General features: G+C 36.8%; 1 protein-coding gene across 2 annotated transcripts; it reads right to left on the reverse strand.

The window, feature by feature from the left end:
• Positions 1 to 12,144: 12,144 nt before the first annotated feature.
• Positions 12,145 to 17,969, reverse strand: LOC111392768 (calcium-dependent protein kinase 32-like). Of its 2 annotated transcripts, XR_002702321.1 has the most exons (9): positions 16,896 to 17,402; positions 16,096 to 16,219; positions 15,528 to 15,671; positions 14,676 to 14,828; positions 14,278 to 14,393; positions 13,965 to 14,132; positions 13,265 to 13,495; positions 12,959 to 13,170; positions 12,145 to 12,398 (listed from the first exon to the last, which is right to left on the reverse strand). XR_002702321.1 is itself a non-coding variant. In XM_023018163.1 (8 exons), the coding sequence occupies exons 1-8, from the start codon at positions 17,400 to 17,402 to the stop codon at positions 13,015 to 13,017; spliced, it is 1,599 nt and encodes a 532-aa protein (XP_022873931.1). In that variant the 5' UTR covers positions 17,403 to 17,969; the 3' UTR covers positions 12,708 to 13,014. The 2 variants fall into 2 exon arrangements, 1 of the variants encoding a protein (XP_022873931.1); XM_023018163.1 differs by lacking the exon at positions 12,145 to 12,398 and having other exon boundaries at positions 12,708 to 13,170; positions 16,896 to 17,969.

Here is a 17,969-nt window from a genome sequence, read left to right on the forward strand (position 1 = left end):
CATTTCCCTGGCTATTTATGGCTGGATTTTTTAAATAAATTTGCTAAACATAGGGTTAATTCTTTAATATTCAATTCTGAAAGGGGCAAACAGCAAGAAAATCTGTCCATGAAAACTAATTGCATGTTTGGTATTAATTTTTCGTTTTAGAAAATCAATTTTTTTAACTATTATTACACAAACTTTACTATTTGTACATTAATTTTTGACACTTGTATTATTGTCAACTGTCAATTGAATAAAAAATTATTTAAAATTTAACTATTCAATAAGATAATAATACGTGGTAAAATGTAAAGCAAAATGTATACCATAATACACATATAACAAAGTCCATTATTATACAATTTAAATCATCATTTTTTACTTCTTTCACGAGAAACCATTTTTAATCAATTATCAAAATTAGTATCAAACAAGGGCAAACCACTCCGAGCCACCAGACTGGCATATCATATATTCCTAGGGATGGCAATCGGGCTCGTCGACTCGGGCCGCCCGTGGCTCGGCTCGGGGCTCGATAGACACGAGCCTAAGCTCGGGCCGAGCCCCATTTTGGGGACATGGGCTTTGCCTGAGCCGGCCCGTGAGCATTTAAAATAAAAAAAAAAAAAAAAAATTAAGGTTGCTGCCTTTTTAAAGGCAGCAGTCCTTTAAGGCAGAAGAAAAAAAAAAAAAAAAAATTGAGAGAGAGAGATAACTACCACTAGAGTCGAATATATTTCGGCTACTAGTTGTTGTGCACAAGTAGTGACTTTCACTTATCTTTTGATCATTTGGCCGAACTTTTGCTCGGCCCGGCTCGAACCCGCAAAAAAGCTTAGCCTTTTTAACTGGGCCGAGCCCAAGCCGAAACTTTAGGCTTGCGAGCCATCTCGGCCCGGCTCGTTTACATCCCTAATTGTAGCTAAAAGTCACCGTGCATCTTATCATTTAAGCATGAAAAAAAGTATTATTCCTTTTTCTTTAGTACACTCTAATGTGTGGGGTCCCTCACCTATATCTATTGAATCTGACATTCGTTGGTTTGTTATATTTGTTGATGACTGTACTCGAATGACCTGACTCTATTTACTTAAACATAAGGATGAAGTATTTAGGGTATTTCAGTAGTTCCATGCCATGATCCTGAATCAGTTTTCTGCAAAACTTCGAGTCCTTTGATCTGACAATGGTGGTGAATTTGTGAATCAACGCTTTTGTACCTATTTTGAACAACATGGCCTTATCCATGAAACGTCATGCCCATACACTTCCCAACAGAATGGCATTGCTGAACGGAAAAACACACACATTCTTGAGACAACAAGATTGAACCTCTGTCCCGAAATCCTACTGACCTGATTCAGTGTCCACAGCTATCTACTTGCTCAATCGAATGCCTTCTAAGGTTTTACACTTCAAGACCCCACTTCAAGCTCTTGCATCACATGTCTCCATACCAACAACACTCATGCTTCCTCCATGAGTTTTTGGATGTGTAGCTTATGTACATCTTCATAAAAATCAGAGAACAAAGCTTGATCCATGTGCTCTTCGCTGTCTATTTGTGGGCTATGCTATGCATTAGAAAGGGTACAGTTGCTACGATCCCTCATCTCAACGCACCTACGTGACTATGGACGTTACTTTTTCGGAGAACGAGGCCTTTTTCTCAACATCCAATTCTATTTTTCAGGAGGAGACAAACAAAGAAGAGTTTGATTTGTTGTACTTTAATTGGCCAAATGGAGAGACAATAGCAGGACAAGAAAATGAGTTGGCTCGGACAGAAACTGAATCCGAGAATGACGACGCCATAATAAAAGCAGAACTAGACTCCTAACCAGAAGGTGAACCCTTCCGTCAGTACCTACCAACCCATATCCTGAGAATATACCTGAGGTAAGCACTCATGATGTATCTTCTCGTATAAACTCCGATACTTCTGCTGGATATAAGTTGCCTTTCAGGCACAATTGAGGCAAGCCACCTAGCAGATATTCTCTAAATATGGAAGGGAGAGGATCAAAGTATCCAATTACAAACTACATATCCACTGACAAACTATCTGAGCCTTTGAGAGCTTTTCCACACGTACTCTTCTCAAATCATATTCCAAAAGGAGTCCAAGAAGCCCTATTAGATTCAAAATGGGCCCTGGAAATTAAAGAAGAAATGGAAGCCATGCGGAAAAATAACACATGGACCTTAGGCCCATTACCCGAGGGAAAGAAGGCAGTGGGATGTAGATGAGTGTTCTCCATCAAACACAAAGCTGATAATACTGTTGAACGATACAAAGCTAGACTAGTAGCAAAAGGCTATACACAAACATATAGGGTAGATTATCAGGAAACTCTCTCCAATTACAAAACTAAACACGCTGCGAGTTTTACTATCTCTTGTAAAAAATTTAGACTGGTCATTATACCAACTTGATATGAAGAATGCCTTCTTACATGGTGACCTTGAAGAAGTATACAAGGATCTTCCTACAGGGTACACCTACTCCTCAAACACCAACATCGTGTGTAAGTTAAAAAAAGGCACTATATGGACTAAAGCAATCACCTCGAGCATGGTTTGGACGATTTAGTCTGGCAATGAAGAAGTACGAGTTCAAACAATGTGACTCGAATCACACGCTGTTTTTGAAACATAGAGTAGGCAAGATAACTGCCCTAATAGTATATGTGGATGATATGATCATCACAGGGGATTATGTGGAAGAAATATCTAAACTTCAAAAACAGTTGGTAGCCAAGTTCAAAATGAAAAACTTAGGAGGTCTCAAATACTTTATGGGGATCGAAGTGGCGAGGTCCAAACGAGGCATATTTCTTTCCCAAAAAAAATAGGTGCTGAACTTTGTATCCAATTACAAACTACATATCCAGTTACAAACATATCTACAGATCGTGCAAACTTCGCCCAGGACTCTTAAATATTCTGTTTCTTGGTATGATACTTCGGTTGCACGGAATCTAGAGAGACAGAGGGTTCCTAATAGCATGTTGATGTTTAGCTCCAGTTTCAGAATTGAGGCAAAATAGTTTGTTGTGTCTGTCACTGATTCAGGCATGGTTAAGATGTCAGAATGGGGATCTAAGATCTCCAATGCTATTCACATGGGAAGATTTGGAGCTATTTGGATGATTAATATGGTGGATAAGTTAAGGATGGCTAGTGTGTCGGAGGATTTTGTAGTGAAATTTAATGAGACCCCCTGAGCGTTTTTGGCACACTGATGTACTAACAGTCGTGGAAGGTATCTCATAATAACGCAGTATGGGGAGCGACGTTGAAAGGGTGTAGTGATGGTGCCTAAGGGTGTAATGGAGAGGGATGGACAACGATCTCGCGCGTGTTTCAAGCAGTTATAAAATCATTTGTTGCTGAAGATAAGGCCAAGCATCGAGTAGTGGAAGAGCAGGGCCGACAAGGGATGGCATATGCTGCAGTTACGACAAACATTCAGGCCTCTCAGAATGCTGATCAATGGGTACAGATATAGAAGGATAAAGCGGTAAATGAGATGAGTGATCCACGTGGGTGAAACTAGGGAACAAACAAGGAAGGCCAATTAACAGCGCATAAGGACAGCAATAAGACTACAGAAGGAACGTCTGATGTTTCTACAAACTATGCTGACATAAAGGCACTGAAAGGGAAATTGGATGAACTACTGAGGTTATTGGATAGCGGGAAGACAATGGGTTATAGGCAGACGTATTGTCATGCGTGTGGAGTGGGCTTAGATGATTATACAGCTAATGGAATTGTAGTAGCTAATGAGGTGTCTAAGGAGTTGAAATTGAAGAGGGCCCACACTATAGAGGTGATACCTGAGCCAAATGGCGAGTCCCAAGTACAAAGTAGAAGGGCGGAAGTGGAACGATGGGACAAGGAAGGAAAGTCGACTTTGATGAATTTGGAGTCGGAGAGACAGATGTAACCAAAGGCAATTGTTCCACAATTGTAGAGACGTTGAACACGAGGCCAGCAGAAGCATTAATGTCGACCATGGAGCAAGAGACAGACAATGCAACAGCAAAAAGTCCAACTTCGACTTTTGAGAAACAACAAGGGGCAACAGGTTTGGCAATGATGGTTACAAATACCTACTGTAGGAGATATTCTAAGTCTATAAATGAGGGGGACTCAGGGACTGATAAAGGTCTGGTTGTGTGGGTGGAGGGGGCCAAAAAGGAGGATATAAATAGGGATGTAGTTCGGGTGGAGGAAGAGGACTTACAATATGATCAGTTTTCCTCTGGAGAGATAGTGACAATGAGTGAGCTTGACATTAGACCACCACCATCGAGCTGGGCTTTTCAAAAAATTTTGGAGTTCAGCAAGATGGTGGGGGTGTCCTACGACGGGTATGAACATAAGCTCTTGCAATTATTTGAGGAGTTGGAGGCGGTAAGGGACAAGTGATGAATACATCAGGAGGTAAGACAAGAAGAAAGGGTGACCGTGTAACGCCCCAAATTTTATTATAAAATAGGTATGGGCCGTTACCAAAAACTTTTATTTATTTTAAATACCAAACGGTAAGAATAAAATTCTTAAATAAACAAGATACTAGAACATTCAAAAATTAAATTTAAATCATGGAAATATACGCAATCAACAAATAAATCAAATAACATGTTTTTATACACAACCAACTAGTAAATTTAAAGGCTATTGAAGAGAGACACAAAATAGCCTAACGAAATTGTTTTTGAATGATTTCTTGAAAAACAATTTCTTTACTTGGCAACTCGCGCATCGCTCAGCCACCTCCACGTTGACCCTACTGATCTGAAATGTTGAAATTAAAGGAGTAAGTAATTACACTCAATATGATACGTGCGTCCGAACAATATGATAACTTTTAAAACGTAAATTCATAACATTTCATACCATCATTTCATCAAGAGCAATCGGTGATCAGTCGAAAGCTCTAGTACATTTGAGGAGACCTGAAAGCGATCTCACATTTCATTTCATTTCATTTCTTTGAGACCCGCAGGTCAAACATTTCATTTTATTTCATTGGACCCACAGGTCAATAAGCACTTCATGAAATAAATCACGCATGAAAATCATAATATTGAAAGGACATATAACTTGCACATAAAAGTATCCTACCTCTTTTGACAATAAAATTGTTGGAAGTAGGAAATTCACATTCCCAAAACCTTTCGCCGTTGCCGAGTCTATATGTCGAGAAATTTATCGAAAATATATTTTATGATAAATCATGAGTTGATTGATGATTGCAAAGCAAAAATCAAGATTTTGGATACTGTGAGGATGTGAACGTGTAACTGATCAAAGTGAGTGAAATCCAATGCAAAAGTAAATATGCATAGGAAAACATTATTTTAAACTGATGACGTCTCATAAGTATCATTGATGCTAATCACTTAGCAAGGCCCCATTTTATACTATTAAATCATTTAAAAGGCAGTGGTCAATCTAGGTAAGAAGTCTTCATTTTTGACCTAATGATTATAGATAATAGGTGATAAGTGTGTTTTTACACACTTATTTGGTTCACAAACATGACTTAAACATGGATAAAATGGTTGAATTGTGACTTAATCCAGTTAAATTCATGCATTGTAGGTAATTCAATGAAAATTGTGGAATTCAGGAGAAAAGAACCGAAGAAGGACCAAAACGCAACAATTTGATAGTTCGAGGACCAAAGGTGCAAATATTGAAAAGTTGAGCTAAATGCAAAACGAGAGTAAAAACATGTCAAGTATGAGCTCAATGACAAAGCAAAACAAGTGGAGGAAGAAAGAATGGAAGATTGACTAAAATGAAGATAATTGAAAGTTGGAGGACTAAAGTGCAAATACTCAAAAGATGTGCCGAATGAGTGGCATAATATTTGAAAGTGTCGATCATCAATTGGAAGATAAGAATTGTTGAAAAGATGAAGAAATCGAAGAAAGAAGTCAAGAGAAGCAACAAAGAAGTTCAGGGACCAAATTGAACAAACCACATAGATGGTTACTTCTATGCGACCGCATAGTGTAACCTTCTATGCGGTCGCATAGAAGGTCTCAGGGATTCAATGAGCCAAAATAATTTGAACTATGCGACCGCATAGATTCCTTCTATGCGGTCGCATAGTAGGTTTTCAAAATTTCGGGCGTAGTTTTTCGTTTTGGTTGAAACTCTTTTCCTACTTAATTTGGACGCGATATAAATACCGAAATTCATCATATGAAGGGCAAGAACGACCAAGGAGAAGGGAGAGACCAAAATTGGAGGCAAGAAACTTGATTTCGGATTCAATTTCACACGGGCTCGAGCCGGGATTGAAGATTATACACACGGATTGAAGAAATTCCATACGGGTGTATTCTTATTATCTTTTAATTTCGTTTTTCAATTTCTTGATTTTGTAATGATGATTATAGGCTAGGGTTTTTGTTCATTAGGAATTTGATGAACCTTTTGATGATTTAAATTTCCGTTATTTCATAAATTCAATAGTAATTTCGATTGGACAAATGTTTGATTTATATGATTTGAATGCTTCCATAATTATTTGGCCAATTGTTATGTGATTGTAGATGATTTGTTCTTTGCATTCGAAAGAAGGGGAATAAATTCGATAGAATATAAATCGACATAGGGTCCGATAGGGGATGAAAACTTACCTCTATGCTTTATGCAATTCATGAAAATGTTCATAAAAAGTCATGCATTCTTGTACATTGCATCATCCATAGAAATATAGGCTGGTGGTGTGTAAGAGTAGATTCAATATATATCGAGAGAGTGTATTGGATAATTTAGGAACATTGAATTGGCATTTTGTCCCATGGATTCGTTGAATTTGTGAAATTAGGGTTTTTTAATAATCAATTGGGGATTCAAGTTCTTAATGATTTCATTTCTATTCATTTCAATACATTAGTGATAAAATTGCATATTTACATTTCAATTGCATGTTTATTTCATTAGATTAGTGAAATTTCGAAATTTGGGTTTTCAATTTTGAATTTAGGATTTTCTTTGTAATTAGGGTTTCAAATTGGGGATTTTTTTCCCAAAATTAGGGTTTTTCATATTTAAATCAAATTTTCATTCAATTAGATTCGGTTAAGGTCACATTAGTCTAATTAAAGCTAATTCAATCCTCGTGAGAACGATACTTGGACTCATAGTCCATTTTACTACTTGTTAACGAACCGTACACTTGCGGTGGGTTTTAAAATCGAGAACAAATAATTTCGCGAACAATAGGCACAATTTATGCTAATTAATTTTTAACATCCAAATTTACCTCACTTACTTGATTAACACTTTAAATTAGTATTTACCAATTACAAGATTATAATGTTCTCCACATGCTATTTTTACATTAAATGATACAAAATACACGTATTGAGAAGAGACGATATTTTAATATGATTTCTAAGTTGAATCCTAAAGCGAGACGAATCGTGAGCACGTAATAACATATAAATATAACTACTATAATAAAGTTATAAACATATCGTAATTAAATTAATAAGCACGTCGATCGTTCATCCAAGATACGTTTAACTCTAAAAATATAATTATTCACGGTAAAATAATTATATCAAATAAATAACAGATGCAACCTAACCAACAGAATCTCGTCAATTAGTTCCGTTAATCAGTCCAATTACAAAACTCCTTGTTTGGATATCAATCAAGTTAAATTAATTAGAATCTATTTAATATAAGAATAATCAAGTTTGCATCAATTTACATAAAATGACAGGTTATCATATAATAACATAACATCATATAAAAATGAAATAAATAATTATATAATGTATTATAAGCTTAATTGGACTATATACCCAAAATAATTAACTTTGATGGGGATGTAGAATATTTGTCAAAGGCCCAAATCGTGTCTTACCATTTGTCTAGCAATTTGTGAGAAATTTACTTAATATGAAAAAAGATATTTAAGGGCATTGTTAATTACAAACTACCCAGTCGTAAATGTAAAAATATTACAAATCACATGCATATGCAAATTAAATTGATATTTCTAGGTAATGATCCCCAAAATTTTCTATAATTATTGATTAACTGTAATATTTATTATGGGAGGTTGAATGAAATTTTAGTACTAAGGCAAGTTTTGCTCCCTTAAAATACATGTGCATGATCTATCAAATGAGGTGGAAGTCAAGACAATTAAATCCCCCAAACCTTATACTTGAACTAAGACACATAATCCCCTCCCCAAAGTCAAGACAATAATGATTAATCATAAATAAAATAAAATTTTCGGAGCATTACAGACCGTGAGCTTAAACAGCATGAATGCTCGATTAATTATGACATAAGGGGTGTTGAGTCAAGAAGAGGATTGATGGGGAGGGATGACGGTGCGTCAAGATGATCCCAAAAATAGTTAGTTGGAACGTGAGAGGGCTTAATAAAGTTGGTGAAAGGTTAGGCGTTCGAAATCTCTTAAGGGGTTGGAAAGCTGACATTGTTTGCTTACAGGAGACAAAGTTGGAGACCGTTTCGAGGGCTGTTGTAAGTAGCTTATGGGGGAACAACATGTTGGGTATCAATTTGTGGGGTCATTGGGGGCTTCATGAGGGGTACTAATTATGTGGAATACTAGAGTCTTTCAATTGGAGGAGGTTAGTGAGGGGCTATTTTCTCTATCCCTTTCATTTACAAATATTGGGGATAGATTTCGTTGGATGTTTATAGGAATTTATGGGCCTAATGTCGATGAAAGTAGATGCGGATTGTGGGATTGGCAGGTATGATGGCTTAGTGGAACTTCCCAACGTGCATAGGGGGCGACTTTAATGCGGTCCGCTTTCTTACTGAAAGGTCTAGCGGTGGGAGACTAATAGGGGCTATGGAGGATTTCTCAAATTTTATCTGAGAAAATATGTTGGTGGATATGCCTTTGATAGGGGGAGATTTTACTTGGTCATCTAATCGGGGGCTATTTGTTCATTCTAGAATTGATCAGTTCTGATTAGTATGGAGTGGGAGGCTAAGTACCCGAACGTCGCTCAGAGGAGACGAGGGAGGGTGTATTCAGATCATTTCCCAATTTCATTATCTGGGGATGTGGAGTATAGCGGGAGAAGGTCTTTTAGGTTTGAAAAAATGTGGCTTAAAGTGGACGATTTTGGGGGGCGAGAACGGACTTGGTGGGCCTCTTACAAGTTCAGGGGGTCCCCTAGTTATGTATTGGATAAAAAATTAAAGGCTTTAAAAGGAGACCTCAAGAGGTGGAATGAGGAGGAGGTGGGAGATGTTAATTGACGTAAAAATCAATGCACCTCAGAAATTGAAGAATTGGATAAGAATGAGGAAAGTTGAGGATTGGCAGGGGACGAGAGGGAGCGATGTCAAGAATTAAGGGAAAAGTTGGAGAGGTTGGTGGAGATGGAGGAGATTTCTTGGCGCAAAAAATATAGGGCCAAGTGGTTGAGAGAGGGAGATAAATGTACACAATTTTTTCATAGGGTGGCCAATTCCAACAGACGCAGCAATCGTATCTCTATGCTGGAGGCGGATGTGGATGGGGTAACTTATGAAGACCCACAGGATATTGGTACCTAAATGGTGAGTTTCTATCAAAATCTTTATAAGGAACAGTTTCATTGGAGGCCAGAGCTTGAGGGGCTAGAGTTTTCCACTATTTCTGATGAGGATGTCGGTTAGAAAGACTATTTGGGGAGGACGAGATTAGGTAGGTGGTGTTCAGTATGAATGATGACAAGGCCCCAGGACCGAACGACTTTTCCTTCGCATTCTACAAGGCTTGTTGAGATGTGATACGATCGGACATTATAGATGTTTTTGCTTACTTTTTCCAGTGTGACAGATTCTTGAAAAGCTCTAATACTACATTTATTGTGCTGATCCCAAAAAAAACAGGAGCGACGACATTAAGGACTTTCGACCTATCAGTCTAGTACCCGTATAAGATTATTGCAAAGGTTTTGGCTAATAGATTAAAAGAGGTGCTGGAAAAAGTGGTGTCTAAATATCAAAATGCTTTTGTCAAAGGGCGACAGATCTTGGATTCCGTACTCATAGCAAATGAATACATTGATTCAAGACTACATCAAGGAACTCCAAGGATGCTATGTAAACTTGATATTCAAAAGGTCTGTGATCACGTGAACTGGGGTTTCCTATTGTATATGCTCAGGCGATGTGGTTTCGGGGCCAAGTGGTGCCAGTGGATTCAATTTTGTATTTCTACTATCTCTTTTTCAGTTTTGGTAAACGGCACTCCTAAAGGTCATTTTCGGAGTAGTAGAGGTTTGCCACAAGGGGATCCTTTGTCTCCATTACTGTTTGTTATTGTAATGGAGGCATTCAGTAAAATGGTTGAAAATGCTATGGGGGAAAGTCTGTTAAAGGGCTTTAGGATTGGTCAACTGTAGATATCTCATTTGCTATTTGCAAATGATACTCTGACCTTTTGTGATGTAGCTATTAAGCACTTCAGGAACTTGCGTCGTTTGCTTCCGTGCTTCGAAGTCGTATCTGGAATGAAGATAAACTTGGGGAAATCTGAGGCCATCACTGTTGGAGAGGTCGATAACATGGAAATGATGGCTGCTACATTAGGCTGTAGGATTGCGCAGTTGCCTATGACATATCTTGGGCTCCCATTAGGAGCAAGGTTCAAACGTAAACACATCTGAGACAGTATAGTGGAAAGGGTAGAGAGAAGATTAGCGGGTTGGAAGCGTATGTACCTCTCAAAGGGAGGTCGCCTTACTCTTATCAAGTCTACTCTCTCGAATCTCCCCACTTATTTCTTGTCTTTGTTTCCCATTCCTGTTACATTGGCTAAGAGACTAGAAAGGATCCAAAGGGAGTTCCTTTGGGGAGGGTTAGGAGAGGAGAGAAAATTTCATTTAGTAAATTGGGGTGCAGTTTGTTCTCCCACAAGGGTTGGGGACTCGGATTGAGGAACCTTGTATTTTTTAATAAGGCTTTGTTAGGTAAGTGGTTATGGCGTTTAGGGGTGGAAAGGGAGAGTTTCTGGAGAGAAATTATAGAAGAGAAATATGGTATTTTGGAGGATGGATGGTGTTCATTTGAGAGTCATGGTACCTACGGGGTGAGTTTATGGCGATATATTCGACGAGGGTGGAGTGACTTTCAGAATAGAGTGACCTTCGGTGTGGGGAATGGCAATACTATCAATTTTTGGGATGATTGTTGGTATACTGATCAACCGCTAAGGGAGCGATTTCCTTCTTTGTATGGTATTATCGTGATGTCATCTGCTGTGGTGAATGATGTATTAGATACACATAACGGGAGCATCAGCTAGAACATTGTTTTTGGGAGGGGACTACAAGATTGAGAAGTGGATGATTATACATTGCTATTGACCTCTTTGTATGAAGTACATATAGCGTAGGAGAGAGTGACCATATCATGTGAACGCTGGCAAAGGATAGCATTTTCTCAATTACCACTTATTTTAGGTCCTTATTGGGATCTGCGAAGAATTCATTTCCTTGGAAGATGGTATGAAAGTATAAATTGCCTCCAAGTGTGATGTTTTTACTATGGACGGTAGTGATGGGACAAGTATTAACGGTGAATAATCTTCGATTGAGGGGGTTTTATATTACAGATTGGTGTCAAATGTGCAGAAAGAATGGGGAAACAATTGACCATTTATTCCTGCATTATGATGACCCTCCTTTGCTGTGGAATAATATTCTGGCTTCTCAACATATGAATTGGGTGATGCCATGACGTATGAAAGATATGTTGAAGGCTTGGAGGAAAAAGTTTCGTCACGAGGACAGTAAACTTATTTGGGACCTTATTTCAAACTGCATTATTTGGTGCATGTGAAAAGAAAGAAACGAGCACTGTTTTGATGATCAGATAAAAACTTTTGAACAATTTAGAGAATTATTTTATTTAATATTGTATAATTGATTTAATGCTGCAGCTTCTAATCACATAGATGTACTGCAGCTTCTAGTCACATAGATGTGCTGCCTAATTTCATAACGTTTATTTCTTGTTTAAGTGTATAATACACTTCCTGTGTATTACCTTTTGATTAATAACACATTTGATTACTTATAAAAAAAAAAAAATACAATTCTTCAAAATCTAGGCAAAGATTCTAAGGAAGAAGTGTCATCGTGAATAAAAAATAAAAAAATGTTAAATCCTTTTATAGATTCTATTAGACCGCTTCCAACAAGTTACAATTGGTGTACTACCCTTTTTGGACATGAAAACACATCAAAATTACAACTTCTAACAGTTAAAACCGAAATCAGGAGGAAGAAAAACCGCGTTGTCAATTCAGGCAGCGAGCATGCGCCGGCATGCCAAATGCTGGCAGATCAAAACATTTCGACTCCAGACCAGATTCTGCATGATGTCCCTTGATCCTACTCAGACACGATAATAGAGGTGTGTTGAATCAAGAAAAGACAATTAACATCTTTACCTTGTACAAACAATAAAATATAACACTCATTTAACGATTTGTCATTTCTTTATGTTCTTCATTTTCCCTCTCTTATGTTCCTTCATTTGATGCCCCTTTTCAGGCCCCGACCTTTCAATCAGTAAATGTGAAAATGAATCTATAAACGGGTGCCAAGCATAGGTAGGTTTTCAGCATCTTGTACAACAATATCCACACCAGAATAAATAAATAGATGAAAGAACGACATGTATCCAAAACAAGAGAAAACTGGACTTCGAAATTTGAATGACGAGACCTCTAGAACCGATTAATTGAATGAACAGCAGCATATTTACAACCACAAATAATTCTCTCCAAATTCCTTCAATCCCTCTAAAATAATAAAGCAGCATAATTACAATGAACAAAAAACATGAACATGAGGCCCTATACCCAATAATAATCAACAGAAGGGACTACAAGCAAATAACATGTAGAAATAAAATAAAATGAGAGATCTTTGGCAGAAAAATAACATACTTTTTTGTTGCTCAAGAGTCTTGCATCTGGGATTAAAATTCTGCGGTCGTTTTAAGTTATCTACCCTCGTTGCTCATTTGTAATGAACTGTCCTCCATCAATTTCAAGCTGAGACTATTATAACGTTCTCTTGAATATTGTCTTGATGCCTTTCTCCAGTCTGTACCAGCCTTCATCATTGAAGCAAACTCATCATAACTTATACGTCCATCCTGCAGGAATAACAAGTTTAAGCAAGTCAGAAGAATGCATATGATTAAAAAGTTAATTAGCACATTTTTAGTCAAGTGTGAGAAAAAAATGGACCTTGTCCGTGTCAACATCTTGGATAATGGCATTGATAACTTCTTCACTGGTGCTCTCATCCTCATCAGCAAAGCTGTCCCTTAGCTCCTCAATCTCTATATACCCACTTTGGTTTCTATCGAAAAATTCAAAAGCTTTACATAGATGCTCATCATTGCCCAACTTCCTTAAGTGTACGGAAATTGCAACAAACTCTCCGCAATCGAGATATCCATCCTTATCAACATCACCCTGTAAAGAAAAGTAAAATTGTTATATGTGAAGGTAGTTGGAGCATCCAATAATATATGCATAATTATTTATTTAGCCCCTGTTTGAGTTCCATCTTTGGGCCAAAATGCATTTTGAAATAGTATTCTATTGGAGAATGTGTGGTTGAAAAATAAGTAAAAATGAGTTTTTGGAAAAATAGGGGCCAAACATAGGAGGCTTAGAATTATACATTTATACTTCATAAACTAAAATTGAAAAATATGGTAATGGTAGTAAGATTGCTTAGAAAGCACAACCACAACCAGGTTGACATTATCATGGATCGATGTGGGCCTCATGTTTAGGACAAGGAATAAAATGGAAGTATATTGCAGGGTAGAGATGAGACTTCATCACAATAAGGATATAAAATTCAGACACTGGAACAATGCCTGTCAAATAAGAGATAGGTCTAAACATTAAGGGTCTAACTAGATAGAGCGCCTACAGCTTCCATAAGAACTTGAAGATCTGCATCCGGCATCTGATGACCAAGTTTCTGCAACCCAATTCTCAACTCATTAATGTCAATCTTCCCCTTATTACCAGTATCCATCATTTTGAATCCTTCCTTTATGCCCGCCACTTCCTCCACTGACAAATGCTCAGCGATCACCTATCATTTAATCAAGCAATCGGTAAACAAATCATTGCTACGAGACATCATTTAACAAAAATGAACAACTTTTGCCTACAGATATAAGAATACAAACGAGAAACTTAAATGAACTTGGATATTTTAAAAAGGCAAGACATGTTACCCGAAGAGCTCGTTTCTTCAGTTTGTTCATCATTGAAAATTGTTTGAGCCTAGCTCTCACGGTTTCACCTAATGAAACATTTGGAGCACTCTTTGCATTTTGTAACCAAGGATGATCTGAAAAACCAGCACCTACTTTTGTCAAGAATTTCATGCTTTTGTGACGAATTTGAAAAGTAATCAAGCATTTCAATAAGCAACAAAGGCATAGTATACAAATTTAGGTTAATTACATTAACCCTACCGGCATTCCTGATTAACACACTATCACCCCTTGTTTGAAAATTTTCAAAGATTTACACAGTTCCAAAGAACTGGAGGTATTGGTTCATTAATTGGAAATGACAAAGGGTGTTAGTGCAGTTCTCTCTATTCATTATGACAGTAACTGTACTTTACCCAGAACTTCCTGCGCCGTAAGGCGCTGCTTGGGATCAGGGTTGAGCATCTTCTTCACAAGGTCCTTTGCTCTATCAGAAACCTTAGGCCAAGGGTCCCTTTTAAAATCCACAACAGACCGAATGATTGCCCGGGCAACTCCTTGTTCAGTTTCTGTATTTCCAAAGATAGTATGTGACAACTACGTCAAAAATGAGAGGCAGAAACCATACAACTATGCAATTCTAGAAAGCTACTTAAATAAATATGATATGTGATATAATTTATATATCAATTCTTTATCAAGTCATCAACTGGTCAATTAACTGAATCCTCCCTTTCTATTTGATAATAGTCTTGTATAACAGCATTATTCTACTCAGAGCACGTTCAGCAAAGATTAAGATAAGTAAACATTACTTTTTAGGTAACTTTTAGTTTCCAAACACATATGGTAACTACTTTTTCTTACTTTATAAAAAAAGTTACTTATTTTGAAGCTAACTCTTATCTTGTAGTCAAAATAAGTAACATATCTCTAATTTTCATCAACCAAAAAATTAATTAAATTTTCATATTTATTAATAAGCTTTTTAAAGATAGCCAAACATGCCATAAGAAGAATCTATTATTACAATAAAGCATCACCCAAATGAATGTTTGATGCCCGTGCTGTTGTGTTCAAGGAAGTGAAAACAACAGAAAATAAATGGTATGATAACATCGTTAATTCCTAATCCAAAAAAGTAGCTTAAAAATTACTTTCAAGCTTAGAGAGCCATACGCTAGGATGCTTTCATAATTGTGGGGTGTGGGTGTGTCCACGCAAGAAATTACTAATCAATTCCTGAGATGTGGAAACCGGAGACTGACCTGCCCAAAAAGGAGGAACACCACATAATAAGATGTACAGAATCACACCAGCGCTCCAAACATCAACTTCTGGACCATAGTCTCTCTTCAGCACCTCAGGAGCCATATAATAAGGACTTCCGACAATCTCATTAAATCTCTCGCCTTAAAAATTACAAATAGATTAGCTAAGACAAATGAAAATAATCAGCACCTGAGGGAAAAAAAAAAAAAAAAAAAAAAAAAAAAAAAAAAAAAAAAAAAAAAAAAAAAAAAAAAAAAAAAGAAAAAAAAAAGGCTAATTTTTTTTCTTGAAAATTGTCAGTTAATGGTTTGATTGGTATAATTTTTCACCTAAAAAATGTTGAAATTTTTTATCTTTTGGTTTCATTTGACTTTGTTTTTTATGAAAATTGTCAATTAAATGAACAAAATTTGTTACAATTGGGGATAGAATTTATTCCAATTGCCAAAAAAAAAAAAAAAAAAAAAAAAACCGGGGGAAAAAAAAAAAAAAAAAAAAAAAAAAAAAAAAAAAGGAAGAAGAAGAACGCATAGAGAGAAAAAAATGAAGAAGAAAAGGCTTTACCAGGCTTGAAGAAAACTGATAGCCCAAAATCAATAGCCTTTAGTGGAGATGTTTCCTTCTTATTTGCAAACAAAAAGTTTTCAGGCTTAAGATCACGATGCATGACCCCATGCTTATGACACATCTGCAGAACAGCCACACATATTAACTCAAACAGTGAAGCACAATATAGTATGATTTCTTTGAAAAGAATCTAGTGGGGGAAAAAAGAAAATGTCAGAACTATGAGAATGGATGGGACCTATAATTTCTCATTCAGAATAGCATATGTGAAAGAGATGTCGAGCAATGCATCTAAACACAGAGTAGAACAAAGAAATCAAATAGTAGCAATTAAAATATCATTGTGCTTGTTAGTCTAGGACCAATTCACAAATGCCCAACATTAAATTACTTCCAGCAGACGAATGTGAAACTTTTTTGAATACAATATAAGAAAAAATAAGAGAGAGTGAATAAGCATTGTTAAGCCTAGATAATCGAAACATCCAGAAAGCCTTAATACATTTTATCAGACTTCAGATAGCCAAAAGTTGAAAAACCAACAGGCAGAGCATACTCGAAATCAGATTGATCATCAAGCAAACTTTTTAAACCTCAAATAAACCATTTCAGTTGCCGTCCTCAATTACTCACTGTAGTAGGTTTCATGTAATTTAGCAAGTAGATCTTCTATAACAAAATATGCAGGAAATTAAAGGTATGGAAATTAGAACTATGAAGTACGAACTATAACAAAATATGCAGATCAGGCTTCAAACTATATAGGAAAACCAAAATCAAATATATCGAATCTTCACCTCAATAACTTCAACAATTGTGCGAGTAACAGCAGCTGCAGCTCTCTCAGTATAATGTCCTCTAGCAACAATCCTATCAAACAATTCACCACCCTCACACAACTCCATCACTATGTGGACTGCATTATCATCCTCATAAGTATCCTTCAAACTTACAATATTGGGATGCTTAGGCAATTTTTTCATGATCTCGACCTCTCTCCTTACATCCTCGATATCCACTCTCGTTCTTAATTTCTTCTTGGACATCGATTTACAAGCAAAAACTTCCCTACTAGATTTGTCCGTACATAAATATGTAACCCCAAATTCACCACGACCTAGTTCACGACCGAGCTCATAGAACTGCTCAATATTATGGCCTGTTGGATTGCTTAACACATAGGATTTGAATCCCCCATTAGGTATTGCTTGATTACCAGCATAGTCAATAGCAAAGGGGTTCGGCTTATGCTTCCCCTTTTTTACCTCGTCGGACGTTTTTGGTACAGCACAGCAATTCCCCATAACGCTATTAACTTCAACCCTTTACAAACAATGGATCTCAAGATTTGAGCCAAATACAGACAAATATCTATCAAAATCTGTCTTTTTATCAAAGCTTCAGTTCCCTCAACTAAACCTTCAGTTCTTAAACTTTCCCCACCTTTTGGATCTATCGGCCAATTGAGCTTCTGAATTTCAAGAATAACAGCGATTTACAAGATCTAAATCCAATCTTTATGACAAAACCACACAAGAATCAAGAAGATAAATAGAGAGTTTTCAAGCTTTCAAAACCCAAAAATCTCAGATCTCTTACAACACGAATCAATATAAAGATTTCAGGTGAAAGGGGTGGAAAAACCAAGAATATTAGCTGGAAATGTCATCTTCTTATGGCAAAAAAATATTCTAGAAAAATCTGACAATAAAGAGAGAAATTTGGAACGCCAAAAACTTTGGAACGTATGGGAGGTTATTTAGGGGAAAAGTTGAAGGTTCGGGGATGGAGAAGAGGACGATGAAAATGGGAATTTTGCACATCATCTAGAGAGGAGAGAGACCTTCCTCCTCCTTTTGTCTCTATCATTT

The sequence above is a fragment of the Olea europaea genome, unplaced genomic scaffold (assembly GCF_002742605.1).
Source record: "Olea europaea var. sylvestris unplaced genomic scaffold, O_europaea_v1 scaffold973, whole genome shotgun sequence".
Classification (NCBI taxonomy): Eukaryota; Viridiplantae; Streptophyta; class Magnoliopsida; order Lamiales; family Oleaceae; genus Olea; species Olea europaea.

Bases quoted from the DNA above. Each gene is read 5' to 3' on its own strand.
- LOC111392768 (XM_023018163.1), bottom strand. From the start codon at position 17,402: ATGGGGAATTGCTGTGCTGTACCAAAAACGTCCGACGAGGTAAAAAAG. The intron at 15,672-16,095 runs GTAAAGCCTTTT...GTAATTTTTAAG, and splicing joins ATCAGTTTTCTTCAAGCCTG to GCGAGAGATTTAATGAGATT. The intron at 13,496-13,964 runs GTAGGCGCTCTA...TTTTCTTTACAG, and splicing joins TTCAAGTTCTTATGGAAGCT to GGTGATGTTGATAAGGATGG.